Source organism: Salmo trutta, chromosome 12 (genome assembly GCF_901001165.1).
Source record: "Salmo trutta chromosome 12, fSalTru1.1, whole genome shotgun sequence".
Classification (NCBI taxonomy): Eukaryota; Metazoa; Chordata; class Actinopteri; order Salmoniformes; family Salmonidae; genus Salmo; species Salmo trutta.
In genome coordinates this window covers 37,089,836-37,113,103 of record NC_042968.1, presented here as the reverse complement: position 1 = coordinate 37,113,103, position 23,268 = coordinate 37,089,836, and the positions used below count along the sequence as shown (strand labels likewise).

General features: G+C 45.3%; 1 protein-coding gene across 1 annotated transcript; it reads right to left on the bottom strand.

The window, feature by feature from the left end:
- Positions 1–1,971: 1,971 nt before the first annotated feature.
- Positions 1,972–21,857, bottom strand: cstf3 (cleavage stimulation factor, 3' pre-RNA, subunit 3). The gene is made up of 20 exons (XM_029768177.1): positions 21,648–21,857; positions 20,683–20,784; positions 20,404–20,499; positions 16,179–16,211; positions 15,281–15,378; positions 15,020–15,086; positions 14,876–14,910; positions 14,659–14,785; positions 14,453–14,530; positions 14,184–14,346; positions 12,938–13,047; positions 12,681–12,797; positions 12,133–12,351; positions 11,767–11,869; positions 9,508–9,577; positions 8,281–8,476; positions 6,308–6,461; positions 3,174–3,268; positions 2,649–2,709; positions 1,972–2,544 (listed from the first exon to the last, which is right to left on the bottom strand). The coding sequence occupies exons 1-20, from the start codon at positions 21,672–21,674 to the stop codon at positions 2,345–2,347; spliced, it is 2,151 nt and encodes a 716-aa protein (XP_029624037.1). The 5' UTR covers positions 21,675–21,857; the 3' UTR covers positions 1,972–2,344.
- Between the last annotated feature and the right edge of the window lie 1,411 nt (positions 21,858–23,268).

Genomic DNA, 23,268 nt, shown 5'->3' with positions numbered 1-23,268 from the left:
GATTGACTTGGGGCTAGGTGTCTGGTAAAGGGCTGATTGACTTGGGGCTAGGTGTCTGGTAAAGGGCTGATTGACTTGGGGCTAGGTGTCTGGTAAAGGGCTGATTGACTTGGGGCTAGGTGTCTGGTAAAGGGCTGATTGACTTGGGGCTAGGTGTCTGGTAAAGGGCTGATTGACTTGGGGCTTGGTGTCTGGTTAAGGGCTGATTGACTTGGGGCTAGGTGTCTGGTAAAGGGCTGATTGACTTGGGGCTTGGTGTCTGGTAAAGGGCTGATTGACATGGGGCTAGGTGTCTGGTAAAGGGCTGATTGACTTGGGGCTAGGTGTCTGGTAAAGGGCTGATTGACATGGGGCTAGGTGTCTGGTAAAGGGCTGATTGACTTGGGGCTAGGTGTCTGGTAATGGGCGGATTGACTTGGGGCTAGGTGTCTGGTAAAGGGCTGATTGACTTGGGGCTAGGTGTCTGGTAAAGGGCTGATTGACATGGGGCTAGGTGTCTGGTAAAGGGCTGATTGACTTGGGGCTAGGTGTCTGGTAATGGGCTGATTGACTTGGGGCTAGGTATCTTGTAAAGGGCTGATTGACTTGGGGCTAGGTGTCTGGTAAAGGGCTGATTGACTTGGGGCTAGGTGTCTGGTAATGGGCTGATTGACTTGGGGCTAGGTGTCTGGTAAAGGGCTGATTGACTTGGGGCTAGGTGTCTGGTAAAGGGCTGATTGACATGGGGCTAGGTGTCTGGTAAAGGGCTGATTGACTTGGGGCTAGGTGTCTGGTAATGGGCTGATTGACTTGGGGCTAGGTATCTTGTAAAGGGCTGATTGACTTGGGGCTAGGTGTCTGGTAAAGGCCCAGATGATATGACAACATTATGGTGTGGAGGGCACATCGTTAGTGTTGTGATCTGTTATGGATATCTCTCCTTCCGAGGACTTTGTCACTGTGAATAGGTTTAATAGAGCCCAGGGTAAATGAGCTGCAAAACAACTCATTCTCAGTTGATTATCAGCCGTAGTGGAAGCTATTGTGTGCAAGGTGGAGAAATATTGATGTACACCCTGCCTTAATGAACAGCAGGAAGATTTCCTCTAGGAAGCATGTTATTGAGTGTGTCTTCGTGTCCTAGGCCACATTAAAATCCCCTGTCCTCCAAACCACACGACTAGAGTTCAGCCAATCCACCATTAAGATGTATTCTAGTATGTATCCATGTGAAATGCACCAACACACACAGCTACGTTCAACAAGACTATTTTTGATTGGCTAGTTTACTGTGCATATGAGGTTGTGTAAGCAGCAAATAGCAGCAGGTATTTAAATCAGTCCCCTCTCCACATGTTCTCTTCCACACCCTTAACTCATGAGGAATGAGGTCAGTGGAGATTTGGACCGGAAGGAAGAACACTCTTTTTAAACTCAATGAACCAACTTCTCCCATCCCAACACATTAGCCATCACGTTTACACTTTGGTTTGGATGTTCTCCCAGAATCTATTCAGTTAAGACAAATATAGGGCCCTTTAAAGACACCTAGATTAGCCAGTTCCTGGACTGATCTGATCTGGGTGTGATACCGGCCTACAATGCACCTGTACGTAGATCAGTCAGAGTTACTAAGTTAATAACAGGCTGGTGGAGGTGACCAGAGGCAGACCCATCTCAGCCCTAACAAGCAGATGGGAGTTCTTGTGATGGTCTGGTACTGAGCAGGTCCCATCATCAAGGCAGGGAATATGATTAGATAGATGGAGACTGCTTTCATCAGGCTCCACTGCTGATGCACTGATACACACAGCTGGAAATCTCTGGTCTAGACAGCACCATGCTGAAACCTAGTGGTGACTATTAAATGTGCACAGCCAAAGTTATATACTGTAGACTTTACCCCTCAAACATGATTAACCTTGAAATAATATGAAAATAATCTAAGAGAACAGAAGTGATCATTTCAGTAACACACAAGACAGGAGACACTTTTGTTTTGGTTATTTTCTCCCCTTTTTATTGGAAGGAAATGTGTTCTCTCAATTTGACTAGAAAAACAGGTCGATTCCATTTGTCCATCACCAGAGGTTCACAGGGCCAAACAGCTGAGTGTCAAATTAAGGGTTGAATTAAAAACTTTGTACAGTATTAGTCACCCAGCTTTAAAAAATAAAACTGTTAAAAAAAGACCAAGAACAAAAAAACAAACACAGGTGTGTGTAGAGGGACCAACGATGGTTGGATATAAAGAATCTTCCAGACAAACTTCAGACGAGTCTGTTTGCCCTAAAAGGTTTGACGTAAAGGGTTACATTCCTGTACAGAGTCCATCCCAAGTGTGTGTGTCTGAGTGAGTGTGTGTTCACCGGATCCTCTTCTGCTGGCGAGCGCGGTAGATGTCGTGAACGGGTGGGGCCACAGCGCCCTTGTCCTCTTCTTCATCAGAGTCTGCGTTGGGTCTCTTCAGTGACTTGGTCATGGCATGGTTCTCCATGGAGCCGTTCCCTTCTCCGCCGGCATCAGGCTGCCTGCCTGTTATCAACTCTACTGCTGCATCTACAGCTGAGGGAGGGAGAGAGAGATATGTATCAACGTTCTGTGTGCTATTCAGGCAAAGGAAAATCTAAAGGGAAGCTTGGTGATGTGACAGTTTCAAAGCTACTTACTCTCTGGTAGTGTACATCTCCTGAAGCTCTCCATCAGTTCATCCACCTGCACAAAGGGCCCCTGCAGAAACACCACAACATCAGCACAACAACCACATGATGTCACCAACAGTGAGTGGTGGGGTGTTGGTACTGTGATGTCACCAACAGTGAGCGGTGGGGTGTTGGTACTGTGATGTCACCAACAGTGAGCGGTGGGGTGTTGGTACTGTGATGTCACCAACAGTGAGTGTTGGTACTGTGGGGTGTTGGTACTGTGATGTCACCAACAGTGAGTGGTGGGGTGTTGGCACAGTGATGTCACCAACAGTGAGCGGTGGGGTGTTGGTACAGTGATGTCACCAACAGTGAGTGGTGGGGTGTTGGTACTGTGATGTCACCAACAGTGAGTGGTGGGGTGTTGGTACAGTGATGTCACCAACAGTGAGTGGTGGGGTGTTGGTACTGTGATGTCACCAACAGTGAGTGGTGGGGTGTTGGTACAGTGATGTCACCAACAGTGAGTGGTGGGGTGTTGGTACTGACCACGAAGCAGGTGGGTGGTGGCAGTAGCTTCATCAGGATGACTGCGGCCGGGGGGACCGGGAACACCCCCCCTGGAACAGGGTGCAGTCCTGGAGCTGTGGGGCGAGACGAGAGCATGTGAGCGGAGCTGGAGTGGAGCATGCCCAATTTGACTGGTGTGTGGAGCGAGATTCCCAAAGGCCGGAGCGTCGTAAGTAAGGTATCTACTAGCCAGGTGTCGTAGCTGGTAGGGTAGAGGAGGGGGTAAGGTACCTACTAGCCAGGTGTCGTAGCTGGTAGGGGTAGAGGAGGGGGTAAGGTACCTACTAGCCAGGTGTCGTAGCTGGTAGGGATAGAGGAGGGGGTAAGGTACCTACTAGCCAGGTGTCGTAGCTGGTAGGGATAGAGGAGGGGGTAAGGTACCTACTAGCCAGGTGTCGTAGCTGGTAGGGGTAGAGGAGGGGGGTAAGGTATCTACTAGCCAGGTGTCGTAGCTGGTAGGATAGAGGAGGGGGTAAGGTATCTACTAGCCAGGTGTCGTAGCTGGTAGGGTAGAGGAGGGGGTAAGGTATCTACTAGCCAGGTGTCGTAGCTGGTAGGGGTAGAGGAGGGGGTAAGGTATCTACTAGCCAGGTGTCGTAGCTGGTAGGGGTAGAGGAGGGGGTAAGGTACCTACTAGCCAGGTGTCGTAGCTGGTAGGGTAGAGGAGGGGGTAAGGTATCTACTAGCCAGGTGTCGTAGCTGGTAGGGGTAGAGGAGGGGGTAAGGTACCTACTAGCCAGGTGTCGTAGCTGGTAGGGATAGAGGAGGGGGTAAGGTATCTACTAGCCAGGTGTCGTAGCTGGTAGGGGTAGAGGAGGGGGTAAGGTATCTACTAGCCAGGTGTCGTAGCTGGTAGGGTAGAGGAGGGGGTAAGGTATCTACTAGCCAGGTGTCGTAGCTGGTAGGGGTAGAGGAGGGGGTAAGGTATCTACTAGCCAGGTGTCGTAGCTGGTAGGGGTAGAGGAGGGGGTAAGGTACCTACTAGCCAGGTGTCGTAGCTGGTAGGGGTAGAGGAGGGGGTAAGGTATCTACTAGCCAGGTGTCGTAGCTGGTAGGGGTAGAGGAGGGGGTAAGGTATCTACTAGCCAGGTGTCGTAGGTGGTAGGGGTAGAGGAGGGGGTAAGGTATCTACTAGCCAGGTGTCGTAGCTGGTAGGATAGAGGAGGGGGTAAGGTATCTACTAGCCAGGTGTCGTAGCTGGTAGGGGTAGAGGAGGGGGTAAGGTATCTACTAGCCAGGTGTCGTAGCTGGTAGGGGTAGAGGAGGGGGTAAGGTATCTACTAGCCAGGTGTCGTAACTGGTAGGGGTAGAGGAGGGGGTAAGGTATCTACTAGCCAGGTGTCGTAGCTGGTAGGGGTAGAGGAGGGGGTAAGGTACCTACTAGCCAGGTGTCGTAGCTGGTAGGGTAGAGGAGGGGGTAAGGTACCTACTAGCCAGGTGTCGTAGCTGGTAGGGGTAGAGGAGGGGGTAAGGTACCTACTAGCCAGGTGTCGTAGCTGGTAGGGGTAGAGGAGCGGGTAAGGTACCTACTAGCCAGGTGTCGTAGCTGGTAGGGTAGAGGAGGGGGTAAGGTACCTACTAGCCAGGTGTCGTAGCTGGTAGGGGTAGAGGAGGGGGTAAGGTACCTACTAGCCAGGTGTCGTAGCTGGTAGGGTAGAGGAGGGGGTAAGGTACCTACTAGCCAGGTGTCGTAGCTGGTAGGGATAGAGGAGGGGGTAAGGTACCTACTAGCCAGGTGTCGTAGCTGGTAGGGGTAGAGGAGGGGGTAAGGTACCTACTAGCCAGGTGTCGTAGCTGGTAGGGATAGAGGAGGGGGTAAGGTACCTACTAGCCAGGTGTCGTAGCTGGTAGGGTAGAGGAGGGGGTAAGGTACCTACTAGCCAGGTGTCGTAGCTGGTAGGGATAGAGGAGGGGGTAAGGTACCTACTAGCCAGGTGTCGTAGCTGGTAGGATAGAGGAGGGGGTAAGGTATCTACTAGCCAGGTGTCGTAGGTGGTAGGGGTAGAGGAGGGGGTAAGGTACCTACTAGCCAGGTGTCGTAGCTGGTAGGATAGAGGAGGGGGTAAGGTATCTACTAGCCAGGTGTCGTAGGTGGTAGGATAGAGGAGGGGTAAGGTACCTACTAGCCAGGTGTCGTAGCTGGTAGGGGTAGAGGAAGGGGTAAGGTACCTACTAGCCAGGTGTCGTAGCTGGTAGGGGTAGAGGAGGGGGTAAGGTATCTACTAGCCAGGTGTCGTAGGTGGTAGGGTAGAGGAGGGGGTAAGGTACCTACTAGCCAGGTGTCGTAGCTGGTAGGGGTAGAGGAGGGGGTAAGGTACCTACTAGCCAGGTGTCGTAGCTGGTAGGGTAGAGGAGGGGGTAAGGTACCTACTAGCCAGGTGTCGTAGCAGGAAGGGATAAAGGAGGGGGTAAGGTACATACTAGCCAGGTGTCGTAGCTGGTAGGGGTAGAGGAGGGGGTAAGGTACCTACTAGCCAGGTGTCGTAGCTGGTAGGATAAAGGAGGGGGTAAGGTACCTACTAGCCAGGTGTCGTAGCTGGTAGGGTAGAGGAGAGGGTAAGGTACCTACTAGCCAGGTGTCGTAGCTGGTAGGGTAGAGGAGGGGGTAAGGTACCTACTAGCCAGGTGTCGTAGCTGGTAGGGTAGAGGAGGGGGTAAGGTACCTACTAGCCAGGTGTCGTAGCTGGTAGGGTAGAGGAGGGGGTAAGGTACCTACTAGCCAGGTGTCGTAGCTGGTAGGGGTAGAGGAGGGGGTAAGGTACCTACTAGCCAGGTGTCGTAGCTGGTAGGGTAGAGGAGAGGGTAAGGTATCTACTAGCCAGGTGTCGTAGCTGGTAGGGGTAGAGGAGGGGGTAAGGTACCTACTAGCCAGGTGTCGTAGCTGGTAGGGTAGAGGAGGGGGTAAGGTACCTACTAGCCAGGTGTCGTAGCAGGAAGGGATAAAGGAGGGGGTAAGGTACATACTAGCCAGGTGTCGTAGCTGGTAGGGTAGAGGAGGGGGTAAGGTACCTACTAGCCAGGTGTCGTAGCTGGTAGGGGTAGAGGATGGGGTAAGGTACCTACTAGCCAGGTGTCGTGGTTGGTAGGGATAGAGGTGGGGGTAAGGTACGTACGGGCCTGGTGTCGTGGTTGGTAGGGGATCATCTGGTTAGTGTCAGGTTTGGGGTACTCTGGTTTGCGGTCGGCCTCGTCCTTTTGCGTGGGAGCCGATGGAGTCACCACCGTCTCTGTCTGGAGCAACGCCGCCAGTTTGGCACGGGACACGTCCTGCACACACACAGGTTAAAATCATAGAATTCTAAACAGATATCCTTTACCCTCACATGATTGAAGAGTTGAACAAGAGAGAAACACACAAATGGTCCACTTGTTTTATATCGGCTGCTAGAATCCTGACTAGAACCAAAAAATATGATCATATTACTCCAGTGCTAGCCTCCCTACACTGGCTTCCTGTTAAGGCAAGGGCTGATTTCAAGGTTTTACTGCTTACCGACAAAGCATTACATGGGCTTGCTCCTACCTATCTTTCCGATTTGGTCCTGCCGTACATACCTACACGTACGCTACGGTCACAAGACGCGGGCCTCCTAATTGTTCCTAGAATTTCTAAGCAAACAGCTGGAGGCAGGGCTTTCTACAATAGAGCTCCATTTTTATGGAATAGTCTGCCTACCCATGTGAGAGACGCAGACTCAGTCTCAACCTTTAAGTCTTTACTGAAGACACATCTCTTCAGTAGGTCCTATGATTAAGTGTAGTCTGGCCCAGGGGTGTGAAGGTGAACGGAAAGGCTGGAGCAACGAACCGCCCTTGCTGTCCCTGCCTGGCCGGTTTCCCCTCTTTCCACTGGGATTCTCTGCCTCTACCCCTATTACGGGGGCTGAGTCACTGGCTTACTGGTGTTCTTCCATGCCGTCCCTGGGAGGGGTGCGTCACTTGAGTGGGTTGAGTCACTGACGTGGTCTTCCTGTCTGGGTTGGTGCCCCCCCTTGGGTTGTGCCGTGGCAGAGATCTTTGTGGGCTATACTCGGCCTTGTCCCGGGATGGTATGTTGGTGGTTGGAGATATCCCTCCAGTGGTGTGGAGGCTGTGCTTTGGCAAAGTGGGTGGGGTTATATCCTACCTGTTTGGCCCTGTCCGGGGGTTTCATCGGATGGGGCCACAGTGTCTCCTGACCCCACCTGTCTCAGCCTCCAGTATTTATGCTGCAGTAGTTTGTGTGTCGGGGGGCTAGGGTCAGTCTGTCACATCTGGAGTATTTCTCTTGTCTTTTCTGGTGTCCTGTGTGAATTTAAATATGCTCTCTCTAATTCTCTCTTTCTTTCTTTCTCTCTCTCTCGGAGGACCTGAGCCCTAGGACCATGCCTCAGGACTACCTGGCTTGATGACTCCTTGCTGTCCCCAGTTCACCTGGCCGTGCTGCTGCTCCAGTTCCAACTGTTCTGCCTGCAGCTATGGAACCCTGACCTGTTCACCGGATGTACTACCTGTCCCAGACCTGTTGTCCCAGACCTGCTGGAACCCTGACCTATTCACCGGACGTGCTACCTGTCCCAGACCTGCTGTTTTCAACTCTCTAGAGACAGCAGGAGCGGTAGAGATACTCTCAAAGATCGGCTATGAAAAAGCCAACTGACACTTACTCTTGTGTTACTGACTTGTTGCACCCTCGACAACTACTATCATTATTATTATTTGACAATGCTGGTCATTTATTAACATTTGAACATCTAGGCCATGTGCTGTTATAATCTCCACCCGGCACAGCCAGAAGAGGACTGGCCACCCCTCATAGCCTGGTTCCTCTCTAGGTTTCTTCCTAGGTTTTGGCCTTTCTAGGGAGTTTTTCCTAGCCACCGTGCTTCTACACCTGCATTGCTTGCTGTTTGGGGTTTTAGACTGGGTTTCTGTACAGCTCTTTGAGATATCAACTGATGTAAGAAGGGCTATATAAATACATTTGATTTGATTTGATATCCATAGATCTGTTTCTATTGAAGAGTCTTCAACAGGTGAAGAGGCCATAGCAGTCAGAATCATCTTTCTGTGTAAATGTAGCTGAGAAATGACCAGTTGTACAGACCTTGTATCCAAGAGCTTTGAGCTCGCTGGCAGAGCAGGGGTACAGGTCCATGAACTTGTATCTGTCCACCAGCAGGGCTGTCTCCTTGCCTTCGTACTCGTCCTTGAAGGCCGTGAAACGCCTGCGCTCCACCTTCAGGATACTGGCCAGGTCCCCGATGTTACTCTCAAAGGCCAAGAAACGTGCCCAGATCTCACTGAGAGAGAGGTGTTGACAAACACACAGGCCCATTAGTAACACAACAACAGACAGATCTAATGTGGGTGTTCTATAATAACACAACAACAGACAGACCTAATGTGGGTGTCCTATAATAGCACAACAACAGACAGATCTAATGTGGGTGTCCTATAATAACACAACAACAGACAGATCTAATGTGGGTGTCCTATAATAACACAACAACAGACATATTTAATGTGGGTGTCCTATAATAACACAACAACAGACAGATCTAATGTGGGTGTCCTATAATAACACAACAACAGACAGATCTAATGTGGGTGTTCTATAATAACACAACAACAGACAGATCTAATGTGGGTGTCCTATAATAACACAACAACAGACAGATCTAATGTGGGTGTCCTATAATAACACAACAGACAGATCTAATGTGGGTGTCCTATAATAACACAACAACAGACAGATCTAATGTGGGTGTTCTATAATAACACAACAACAGACAGATCTAATGTGGGTGTTCTATAATAAACAGACAGATCTAATGTGGGTGTCCTATAATAACACAATAACAGATGTGGGTGTCCTATAATAACACAACAACAGACAGATCTAATGTGGGTGTCCTATAATAACACAATAACACAGATCTAATGTGGGTGTCCTATAATAACACAACAACAGACAGATCTAATGTGGGTGTCCTATAATAACACAACAACAGACAGATCTAATGTGGGTGTCCTATAATAACACAATAACAGACAGATCTAATGTGGGTGTCCTATAATAACACAACAACAGACAGATCTAATGTGGGTGTCCTATAATAACACAACAACAGACAGATCTAATGTGGGTGTCCTATAATAACACAACAAGACAGATCTAATGTGGGTGTCCTATAATAACACAACAACAGACAGATCTAATGTGGGTGTTCTATAATAACACAACAACAGACAGATCTAATGTGGGTGTCCTATAATAACACGACAACAGACAGATCTAATGTGGGTGTTGTAGGAACATAATTCCTCATACCCAGACTTCTCTGGCGACAGGCTTCCCGAGGTGAGAACACGCTCAAACAGAACTCTGGTGTTGTTGTCCTCTGGAGGGCGGTAGAGAAAGAGGTGAGGCTTTCAAACTCATTAATCTACCTTTATGTTGCAGATAATGCCTCAGCATCTGTCTCCTAATTTACAGCATAACACCCCATCTACACTGAAAAATATAACATTAACATGTAAAGTGTTGGTCCCATGTTTCATCCCAGAAATGTTCCATACACACAAAAAGCTTATTTCTCCCAAATTTTGTGCAAATTTGTTAACATCTGTTAGTGAGCTTTTCTCCTTTGCCAAGAAAATCCATCCACCTGACAGGTGTGGCATATCAAGAAGCTGATTAATAAAGGATCATACCATTTTTTTCAATTTTCTCCTAAAATGACGTACCCAAATCTAACTGCCTGTAGCTCAGGACCTGAAGCAAGGATATGCATATTCTTGATACCATTTGAAAGGAAACACTGAAGTTTGTGGAAATGTGAAATTAATGTAGGAGAATAACACACATTAGATCTGGTAAAAGATAATACAAAATAAAATAAAAACATGCTGTTAGAAGGCTAAAATATGAGAAAGTGAATAAGAGAAAGGCCAAAATATGACTTAGAAATCTAAGCGCAATATAGATTTTGGCCACTAGAGGCAGCAGTGTATGTGCAACGTTTAAGACTGATCAAATGAACCATCGTATTTCTGTTCAAAATATTATATCAAGACTGCCCAAATGTGCCTAATTGGTTTATTAATACATTTAAGTTCATAACTGTGCACTCTCCTCAAACAATAGCATGGTATTCTTTCACTGTAATAGCTACTGAAAATTGGACAGCGCAGTTAGATTAAAAATAATTTAAGCTTTCTGCCAATATCACATATGTCTTTGTCCTGGGAAATGTTCTTGTTACTTACAACCTCATGCTAATCACATTAGCCTACGTTAGCTCAACCGTCCCGCAGGGGGGGACACCAACCCTGTAGGAGGTTTTAAATAGCATGATCATTACACAGGTGCATCTTGTGCCAGGGACAATAACAGGCCACTAAAATCTGCAGTTTTGTCACACAACACAATGCCACAGGTGTCTGAAGTTGAGGGGGCATTAAATTAGCATGCTGACTGCAGGAATGTCCATCAGAGCTGTTGCCAGAGAATTTAATGTTAAGTCACCTCCAATATCTTTTTAGAGAATTAGTAGTATGTCCAACAGGCCTCACAACCACAGACCGTGTGTATGGCGTGGTGTAGGCGAGCGGTTTGCTGATGTCAACGTTGTGAACAGAGTGCCCCATGGTGGCGGTGGGGTTATGGTATGGGCAGGCATAAGCTACGGACAATGAACACAACTGAATTTTATCAATGGCAAAATGAACGCACAGATATAACGTGATGAAATCCTGGGACCCATTGTCATGCCATTCATCCGCCGCCATCACCTCATATTTCAGCATGATAATGCACGGCCCCATGACGCAAGGATCTGTACACAATTCCTGGAAGCTGAAAATGTCCCAGTTCTTCCATGGCCTGCATATTCACCAGACATGTCACCCATTGAGCATGTTTGGGATGTTCTGGATCGACGTGTACGACAGCGTGATCCAGTTCCCATGAATATCCAGCAACTTAGCTCAGCCATTGAAAAGGAGTGGGACAACAGTTTACCGGCCACAATCAACAGCCTGATCAACCCTATACGAAGGAGACTTGCTGCGCTGCATGAGGCAAATGGTGGTCACACCAGATACGGACTGGTTTTATGATCCACCCCCCACCTTTTGTTTTTAAGGGATCTGTGACCAACAGATGCATATCTGTATTCCCAGTCAAGTAAAATCTATAGATTAGGGCCTAATGTATTTATTTAAATTGACTGATTTCCTTATATTAACTGTAACTCAGTAAAATCTTGGATGTTGGGTTTATATTTTTGTTCAGTATATACACGTCAATGAAATAAAGAAACACACACCAGCATCTATAGACTGCCTCTGCCTGGGTTTTATCTAGTTTGACTATATGAGTAACTGATAGAGGATGTCATAGAGAGAATAGGATCAGCATGTTTAACAAATAGACTGATATTGGATCCCCTGTAGCCTTCAACACCATTGCTTAACAGCTATACAATCTCAATGACTGTTGCCATGGCAGCTACCCGTGGTTGTGTTATTGTTACACAAGAGGGTGAATGACAAGTCTCAATAAATGAATCTGTCACTTGTCACTTACCATTAAGGTGTGAGAGGTAATCGATGTATGCAAGTATATACTCTGGAATGTCTCCATATTTCTTCAAGCCCAGTTCAAATATCTTAAAGGCCACTGATTTGTCCTGTGAGGGAAGGTAACGGAAGACCAGTCAAACATTGAGACACAGAATGTTTCCCCTTATATTCTCTTTGCACTGTTGGCATGGGTGTCAGGCTAAGGCCACAGAGACACAGGAACACGGATGAAATCATATGCATTAATCAATTGTCAGTTTTTGTCCGTCAACTGTTTTCGGTTCTCCGTCATCCATCGACTCTGTCCCATTGCCTCAATCCCAAATTTTCAGACAAAATGTGTTTGTGGCCGTAGCCTATGTATACCCACCTTACTGCAGTAGTACTCCATCAGTGCTGCAGTCACATAGACGTGGTGACGCGTGCGCATGTCCTCCCGGGCCTTCTTAAAGATGATGCGGCCTGACTTGATGCCCTCGGCCCGCCTGCCAAACTTCATGTACTGGATGTAGACCAGCGTGGGGTCGATGTCCTCGATGGCCAGCAGACGGTTGTAGATGCTGTGGACCTTTTCATGCTTCAATCGACTCTGAAAAGAGGAGAGATGTGGGTTAGCTCATTCATCAATTAAATGCCTGTCAAACATTTCCTGGACCTCTATTCAACATTCATTTATACTGGTTCACACTCCACAACTTAACTCAACACGAGGATTGGTCCGGAATAATCCAATTAATTAATCTTAATAGGAATGAGACGAGACAAATGAATACGTCTGCAGTGAAAGATGCACTAATCATTTATGGATGACAGTCAATTATACATTTCCTTGGCAACCCTTGACATCTTCATATTATGACCTCATGTTTTGTTTTGGCAAGTGTTCCGTGACAGATGATTGGTGTTCGTGCAGCTCACCTCCTCGTAGTCAGCGAATGAAAAGTACAGCAGCATGTTCTTCTTCAGTAGAGTACCGATGGCGCGCTCGTAGATGTTAGCTGCTTCGTCACTGAACACCTTAGAGTTGTTCATGTCCTGAGGAGCGGAAGAAAGGGTTCAAGTCTGGCATTTAAAAACCATATAACAGTAAGGTCTAAAATAACAAACGTATCTTTTAAAACGGAGGACACCCTGTTCCAATTAGGACACATTGTGCCATCAGTGGCCTCTCTTACCCCCTTCTCTGCCAGTAGTTTACTGGACTGGTCCAGATACTGGGCAGCCTCATACCACACGTCAGGGTGATGGCCCAGTACCAACAGACACTGCTCATAGGCAAACATCACTGCAACATGGAGCACAATTACAACGTTAGGGCTGCAATGCTAGCAAAACCTCTAGGCAACAATGGATTTCTATCAACTTTACTGTGCCTATAAAGTCTGATGGCATGCTATATCAAGTTCACACACACACACACCACAAATATAGGAATCACTGTTCCCCCCCACCACACACATACCACCACTAGCTATATGAATCACTGTTCCCCCACCACACACATACCACCACTAGCAATATGAATCACTGTTCCCCCACCACACACACATACCACCACTAGCTATATGAATCACTGTTCCCCCCCACCACACACATACCACCACTAGCTATATGAATCACTGTTCCCCCACCACACACATACCACCACTAGCTATATGAATCACTGTCCCCCCACCACACACATACCACCACTAGCTATATGAATCACTGTCCCCCCACCACACACATACCACCACTAGCTATATGAATCACTGTTCCCCACCACACACATACCACCACTAGCTATATGAATCAGTGTCCCCCCACCACACACATACCACCACTAGCTATATGAATCACTGTTCCCCCACCACACACATACCACCACTAGCTATATGAATCACTGTTCCCCCCCACCACCACTAGCTATATGAATCACTGTCCCCCCCCACCACACACATACCACCACTAGCTATATGAATCACTGTCCCCCCCACCACACACATACCACCACTAGCTATAGGAATCACTGTTCCCCCACCACACACATACCACCACTAGCTATATGAATCACTGTCCCCCCACCACACACATACCACCACTAGCTATATGAATCACTGTCCCCCCACCACACACATACCACCACTAGCTATATGAATCACTGTTCCCCCACCACACACATACCACCACTAGCTATATGAATCACTGTCCCCCCCCCACCACTAGCTATATGAATCACTGTTTCCCCCCCCCCACCACTAGCTATATGAATCACTGTTCCCCCCCACCACCACTAGCTATTGGAATCACTGTCCCCCCCACCACCACTACCACTAGCTATATGAATCACTGTCCCCCCCACCACCACCACCACTAGCTATATGAATCACTGTTCCCCCCCACCACCACTAGCTTTATGAATCACGGTTCCCCCCAAAACACCTCTCTTAGTGATGAGTGTCTGGTCCTCTGTGCGGAGCGGGTTGCTCTTCTCCCATTGGATGTACTTCTTCCACATCTCCACCTGCACCGCCTCCTGGGGGGAGTTCTGGGGGGGCACCGAGGGGGCGTTCCTATCCAGACCCTTCATCACAGTCTCATATTCCTGAAGAGACAGTTTTACATCAGCTCACAATCATTAAATCATTTACCAGACAGTACGAATCCGTTTACCTCATCATAGTGTGTTTGTGTGTGAGTGAGTACCTTACCTTGGCCACTCTCCTAGCGTTCATGTAGTCTCTGCTGCGGTCCTCAATCATCTTCTTGGCCAGATGTACGTTGATGCCCTGTTTGTACAACACCAGGCTACTTAGCAACACTGACAGAGGAGATCAATGGCACACGAAAGCACTGTTCTGCTACCCCTCATGTGGTTCCTTAGCCCTCCATAGGGGTCATAGGTCATTGGTCTTACCTCCTCATACTTGCTGTAGTCTCTCCAGAGCTGCTCGATGTTGATCATGGGGTTCACACAGCCCCTCTGGTAGACCCTGCGCACCGCCGTGATTCGCTGGTTTTCAGCGTACGAACCAACCGCCTCACTGGAAGGACACAAGACTAGGGAATTAGGGACTTGAAGTACTTTTTAATGAACGAAAACAACAAAGTATTGTGTTAAGAGCAGTACTTACACTCCTTTGAGGAAGTTGATGTAGTCCACCCATATCTGAGGGGAGAGCAGAAGAATTAGAGATCGTGGCTTGGAAACCCATTTCAGATTGCATTTTTTTAACAAACTTGTTTTAACATTTAATTGCAAATATGCTTTGATTTACCTGGTAGGACATGATCTCCATGCCGATTTTATCCAGCGCAAAGTCATACGCCTGCGCCATCTTCTCTCTGGTGATGGTCAAGCAGGGCTGGGTTAGGACTTGTGTTACATCACAATATCAAGACATGCACTGGGAACATTTGTCAAAATAGGGTGTTGTGTTATCACTGTGAAATGCATTGCTGAATGGTTAAGATTGTGTGTGAGCACACGAAGAGCCCGTCCCCCTCCAATTCCTTTCCTGGGTAACAGGTGAACCTACTTGTAGCTGGGTAGCTTTCCTTTGGTCTCTCGGACGTATGAAAGGTAGCATTTCCACAGGTCGATGTGCAGCACTTTCATCAGACATCTCTGAAACAACTACAGTAGGAGGGAAGGGCCTTTTTTCAGTTTCACGTATTCAAAAACATATCGGTCTACTGAAAATGAACGCTTCAGACAACAGTGTGCACTCAATCATTCCCCACTGTCATACTGAGAAATAGATACGCTGGGTGATTTGTAGTGTGTGTTTCCGTGTATAAAAGGGGAAGTAGGGGATTCCCTGTAGGGAGGGCTGCCTAATAGAAAGTGACCTAATGCCTTCCCCAGCAGGAGAACCAGTGGAACAGAGCTCACTGACAGACAGCAGCCACACTGTACCACAGCTGGAGATAAACAGCAGTGTACACAAGGGCTTTGCAACGCGCTGCTGCTATAAAAGACTGAACCCTCCTTGGTGAAAATGAGAGAACTGCTTTTCCTTTCAGTTTCAGGGGATGGTTAACAAACAGTACCAACATCGTAAAAACATCTGCACCAGACAGAAAAGTTTGAGCTGATAAGTGTTTAGTGTTGTCTGTGGGTTATCAATACATGTTCTGTGACTTAAACAAGTGGCAATAAACAATGATTTTCTACTCTTGTAAATTGTAGATTTACTGTTGTACTGCAGTAAAGCATGCAGCTACATTTTATGGGTTTGGCTTGATCCTTGATATATTACAGTGGTGACTTAAATGGCTTCTTCAGTTGTTAAGGGCAACGCTGGATGAGTCAGAACCATGTTGGTTTCCATCAAGTGACAGGGAGGTGAAACCTCCCTTAGAATCAACCAACCATGGCAGTCTCAGTCCCCTGTAAGGCCAATGGGAGGGGACTTTGGTATGATTGGCACTCACCTTTTCTACCTTGTCATAGTTTTTTGCCTTGATCTGTGGACAGAGTGTAAACGAAGTGTTAATTCAACAGGCAGGTGTTTCCATTGTATATATGGACAAACAGGCATGCATGCAAACTCCCTCTGACACACACACACACACACACACACACACACACACAATCCCTTTCAGATCAACAAAGTGAATTTCACACAAGAAAGACCATTTCAAGATATATTTTGTAAGATATGGGGTTTATTCTCATTGTACATCATGGACCATACACGAGTCACATGATCAAGCAGTTGTAAAAAAATGGGTTTTGATGTCTAGACATTGTTCCATGGGGTAAAGATAAAGATAGGAGCTGTAAAGGAATTAAAGAACACGTTTTCCCATCTGTGAATACCCACCCTTCCCAATAAACTGTAGCCTTATAAAAATAAGCCCAATACAACTATAAAAAGGACATTTTCATCAGCATATAAAAAGCAGCTAAGCATAATGAGAAACATCAATCTTTACTGGAGCTACCGGTTGGCCTGGCCCTGACAAAAGGCCTGTGTGGCAGGCACAGGACTCCCAAAGCAGCAGCCTAGCTGCATGTCCTGTACTGTAGGCCTTTTGTTGTTGCAATTGCAAGGCTAGTAGCTCCTAAAAATTTGACGACAAAACACACAGTAACAAGAAACATTCAGGTGTTTGAATGGGAGAATACATTTGAACTTGGAATGAATCCTGCCTCGATAATCCTCCATCTGCTTCTTTCCCTCATTGATTCTAAGAGCAATACAGCGGAATGTCACTAAGCCCACAGGTTGGCTTTCATCTTATTGTTGTGCAAGCCACTTAACACAATCACTGATTAGAGGGGCTATCAAATAATGTGTCAACATTAACCATTGCCTAGGCCTCGGAGTGTATAGCTTGAATATAAGTACTTTTTCAGGAATAAGAATACTCAGCACAAGAAAATAACTCATTCAATATGTATACATCTAGAGGTGGGAAGTATCATTGCAAGATAACAATGAATCATTTCACATTTGTTCAACAAGTCAGATCCTAAAGAGAACTAGGCCTATGTCAAATGTAGCCTATGGAATTGTAGTGTTAGACATGAAAAAGAACACTAGTTTTACACAGACAACATGAAACAAGATTGGTAATAAACAATGATTTATTGAAGTAAATCACTAGATAAATCAACTTAAAAATAATACACTGAAGAGGTAACCCCAGCCTTCACAGTTGCAGGCATAGAGAAGTACATCCCGTGATATGAATGACCATAGCTTTAGGTAGGCTACATAGATAAAATCTCACCTCGAGGGCAGACGCACACCCACACAATCTGTAGCCAGCATACATTGTCATTGTATGAATCTACAGCAGCCCATGGCTTTAGCACTCAATACCAATAGTTTCAGCCTCTCACTCAAAGTTGTTATCCCAGCTACAACATGAGAACCAGACTCCGAAGACACTAGAAGAGAGACAAAGTCCACTAAAGCACATTGTTACATTTCGGTGCAGGCAAACCAGTCGAGTGGGGAATTAAATATTAATCAATCCATCCAATTGTCTGAAATTGTTTAAATCTCAACCAAAATACATTATATTAGTAATATGGGCTTTTATCAGGAAGTCACAACAATCCAGGCTACTTGAAAGACCCAGGCTTAAAAACCCAAGAGCAAGCCCATCAACACAGAAATACTTCCTTAGGCAAATGTTCAACATATCCATAAAAATAGCTTCCACAACATTCAAAACTATTCCAGTTCTTCAACTACCATCAGTTCTCTATCAAATAAGCATTCACATTACAAGCACATCACTAGACCTACGACCTAACTCGCACTCGGCAGCCAACCAAAAAAAACATGAACTCGGAAGGTAACAGGCACAATTTATATGTGGCATAATCAAGAGCACCAGGCCTAATGCATTCTTTAAAATGGGATTAGGTATGGGAATGGTTATGGGGAAAGGAGGTGGTTGTGAACTGGACTGCAGTAACCATCAACACCATAAAGAAAAAGATGCAATAAGTCACAGTACAGAATTCTGGTCATTTGTTTTATTAAACAGTATGCAATTTAAAATCACTTTCTCAACAAACCGCAGGGTACAAATTGAGTACAACGCAACTTATGCATTTCCTTATGCTTGTGCATCCACAGATCAACCACTTGAGTTCACCAAGGTGACAGAAACTGTATTCAAACGAAGACAAAAACCCCAAAGCAAGTGCGAAATGTGCCACAAAAGGTCAAATCTGACCCAGAACCAAGACAATGGTCCCCTAAGCTGCACCTGAACATAGGAGTCCTGCGATGTGTGAATTTACAAGTAAAACACCTGATTTCCCAATACTGGATTGTTCCTGTATAACTCTTTCACAAGCACACGTTATTTTCTTAAACGGTTAGTGAAGAGGTCAGACATTCAAACGTATGATTCATTTTCTACACATTAGATCCAAACTAGAATGTTGATGTTAGAGCAGTAAAGAAAAAGGTTACAACTACCATATTATTTGACAGGTTGCGGTTAAGCTCAAAACAACCAAAGCTTAACAAAATGTATTTATTTCCAGGTTGCTCATGTTGAGGCAAATGAAACTGGGATAAAAAGACTACGGCAAGCTCGATTTGACTGCAGTCTAGATATAAATCAAAGGCTACCCAAACTGGAAGGGAAAAAAACAATTGAATAGTTTTAATGCAAATGACCAACTTTTAACTATGGTACATATCTATAAACAAATGAAGTCAACGGGTGGTTGAACTTTTACAGAATGACCTACAGGCTGTGCTAAACGGTGTTGAATGAGGCCATTCTAACTAGGGTAGCAGTGTAAAGAATGGGAGAGCTTCTAGACTAAATAACAATGTGCCCAACTCCTCACGGATGTGCACGGTGCAAATACTCCAGGGTCAAGTCTGATTGTATTCCAGTCACAATACACCAACAAATAAGGTGACGTCTGAACATTAGAGACTATTAGCCAATCTGGTATCAATCAACCCTCAGACAAGGGGTGTCCAATCCCAGTCTTGTAGGGCAGCAGTATGTGCAGGCTTTTCCTCTCTAGACCAGAAACACAATTAACAGGGGAAAAAAACCCTTTACCCAGATTCAACATGGAATCAGGTGTATTTGCACTGGGCTGGAACAAAAGCCTACATACTGCCAGACCTAGATGGGACACCATGTACAAGTCAATTCCTGTAGATGTGAAAGGAAGCTGTGGGTGTAAGAAGGGGGCTCCGTGAAGCATTACCTGTTCACATACTCCCACTCAATCCCTTCAATCCTACAGGAAGTTAGACATGGGCTTGATTTTAAACTAGGCACATGAGTTGGTCTCCTCCCCAGACTTCTGTTCACCTGCTGTAGACAGCCCAGATGACTAGTTCGGATCAGAGCTGCGTGTAGTGGGCATCAATTAATGAGGCTAGGTCAGTCATGCTTTTAACTCACACATACTTACCCTTTATCCCCCTAAATAAGTGGATTACAAGCATCCATTTGTATGTCTAAAACTAATGGCATACTAATGAAATGATGGAGCTTATATAGGGATGGGGTTTAAGGCTCATCTAAGATGTAGGCAATATGGCGTGATAAGGGTGGGGGGCAGGAATGGGAGCAGGTACCATCCACAAAAACCCAATAGATTTTGTAATTTGGGTGAACTATCCTTTTAAAAAGACATATTGGAGTAATGTGGATTCTTTGCTGGGTCAAAACCAGGGATCTACAATACTACAGCTTTCGTAGTAAACAGGTCGCTTGTTGGGTGGTAGGGTAGCATAACTGTGCTGGAAAAAAATGTTAAGTTGGACACAACATTCACTCATACGGTTTATGATCAAAAACAAAAATGACCTCAAAGAAATGACACAGGAGGCAATAAATAGACACGACAAGTGAATAAAAGGCTAAAGCACTCCAATACCATTAAAAAGTTTTAATGCTGTTGCAGATCAAACATGCAACAAATGCACTTAACCCCATTTAAAGACGTAGAAAATAGTTTTTTTTCCTACTGAGGAACATACAGTCTGCGTCCTGAAAAATAAATGGTTAAGATATTAACCTAAACCCCTCGTACTTTTTTAAAATACCATTGAGATGAAGAGGACCTATTTGTTGTGTGAAAGTCACATTGTTGATCCTGTTAGGATATGCACGCTCATGCACACATGTAGTTGTGAGAAATTGATAAAATATTAACCTCCGCTTCAATGAATAGTTTCCAGAATCTGCCCGAGCTTGGGAACTGGGCCACAAGTCGTTCATACGTCTTCCTTGCTTTGTCTATAGGTTGGTTCTAAAAGGGCAGAATGCATTTACATGTACACTTGTTGACAAACAAGTTGAAACAGTCCTATATGACACATTTGTAATTGTTCTGTTAGATCCCCACCCACCACCCTCTTGATCCCCACCCTCTCCCTCCCTTGACCCAATAGATTACCCCAGGTAAGAGGAATGCAACCCTGAGTCACTAAACCTGTGCTTCTCGAATCAGAATGCTCCATGCGTCAAGGTCATATGGGTTTTCTTCCAACTTCTTCTCTGCTTTCTTAACCTTCTCTGGGATATACTCAGCTGCCTGCAAGACATAAAAATATGATTGGGGTTACAGACATGCATACACTGCAACAAGAGGTGGCTTGGGAAAACAAATCAATCAGGGTGCCAATATTATAGACAATTTTAAGAGTACATTTTAGAAGATCTCGTTTATAATAGACCTACTACACTTATTTCCAGTTTGGACTACTTTATTTAGCCACATAAGAAACCGAGTAGGACAAAGGCAGACACGATGCAATGCTTGCTTGTTTACATGGTTAGCTAGTTGACTACCAAGGTAGTTCGCTAATCATGTAAACATGTTACACAATTGCACAACTTCTAACACAGATAGCTTATGGAGTAAACGGTGCGCTCAACTGTTTAAATGCAATACTATGTGCACGCATTGCTGCATACGCTTTGGCTAGTTGGCGTAACAAAAAAGCGCGGCCCAACTGCAACAGTAATGTTACCTAGGTTGCTAACTTCAGCTAGCACGCGAAATTAACTAGTGTTTATTCTCAGCAACAGGCCAAACGCTAACTAGTCGTGTTAGCATGACGTTCAGACCATATTAGGTCGTGTTATCTGTACAAACTAGCTGACGTTAGTTGGTCGACTGACATTCATTTCTGACAAATCATTGGCACGTAATTAGCTTAGCCGCAGGTCTCTCAAAAAGGCAACGTAATTAAGTATTTAACTATTTTCCCTAAAATATTGTCAATAATGTGTGGTAGCTATGTAGAAAGCGCATCAAATCAATATATTCTATATTAAACGGTATCTAGAGTGTAGGCCTAGCTAGCTAACGTCAGTGAACCACCATGAAACACGAGTGAAATTGTAACGTAGCTAACTAGCAACCGTTCGCTACAAACAACTGAAATGCTCTACCTGGTCGGCGGTTGCTTCCGTGGACATTACTGGTTACGTTTAGTGTACCTATATTACAAATGTCAACAGTATTTAAACATAGAAATATTCAATTAAAAACAGCTATATCGCATGACTGCACGACAACTCTAGTAGCTATGAACAGTCTGCCCACTGCTGTGACTGGCCGTTTTCTCAAAATGGCGTGGCTGAATGCTCACTTCCTTATGTTCTGGAGGATGTAACCCCTACAGACAAAAAAAATCACATTTGAGGTTGCTCTGTACAGCATTTGAATGTTTTATATATATGTATGGATGAGACCAATATGTAGAGTACAAAAAAGCAATTGAATTAACACCTTTTAATCACTAATGTAATATCTTTCATAGGATATCTGGGTCATTGAATTAACAAATTTGAATCACGAATGTGATTAATCTCTTTGATAGCTATGACAAAAACAGTACAGTATGAAGATAGGCTAAAACTGCTTCTCCAATAGAAATCCCCGATCACATGTGTCATGTCATAGCGACGTTGACTAGCAAAGACGTCAAATCAAAGGCATTCCTTCGATATAAAGTTGTTTTTCGACGAAAAGTAAAACGTGTCAGTTTGTCACTTTCACGAGTTTTGAGTAATAACATGTTCAACCACTCAAAACATTGGTTCGATTCTTGATTGTACCTTTAGATTTTGAGAAAATTAACAACTAAGGAACCATTTTTCACTTTTCTCATTGACTTCTCAAACCCCAAACTCCAGCCTGGTCTGTTTGGTCTGTTTTGCAAGCGTTCCCGGAAGTCTCGCGATGCGCCTCTAGGTTTAGAAACTCCGTGGCTATGACGTCTGGGTCCGAAAATTGTCTGCAGAGCTAGTTGTTGTAATGTATTTATAATATAAAATAAACATGAGCTGATGCACACCCAGAATAATAGTTTGTGTGGCGGTGCTGACTAACGGCGAATAAACGATGAACTATCAAAATAAAGAAAGTCGCACATTCCATGTATAATATCCCAGCAATTTAATGGGTATTTCAGGCACAGTGATGCCGAAACGTTGGTAAATACCCATTAAATTGCTGGGAGATTATACACGGAGTGTGCGACTTTCTTTATTTTGATAGTTTATAGTTTATTCGCCGTTAGTCAGCACCGCCACACAAACTATTATTCTGGGTGTGCGTCAGCTCATGTTTTTTTAATGTAATATATTTTTAAGACAGCAGAGGGGGACAGAATGCAAATCAACACTATGACTAAATAAACAGACCCTATCAACCGAGCCCAGAACTCATCATCATCCGTACACGTTCTGCTGTAATAGTAATAAAAAAACATTATCTGCTGTCATTTGCACTCACAGCAGGCATTGCGATGCTCACTTTAGGAATGGTTAACGAGAGCAGGTCCATAGGGTGACTACAGGGTGTGAGACGACTGACTCCATCACGTTTAACGGCCATGTCAACTGCAAGATGGTATATGCGAAGGATACCCTTTTTTTTAGGCCTATACACACCATAGACCTACACCAACCAGCTGGTCAGGCCATTATGGTACAGACTTCCCACTCAATCCAGGTCTCTGCAGATTAACCTTTTCTTTAAAATGAACATTTATTTGCATTTGATATT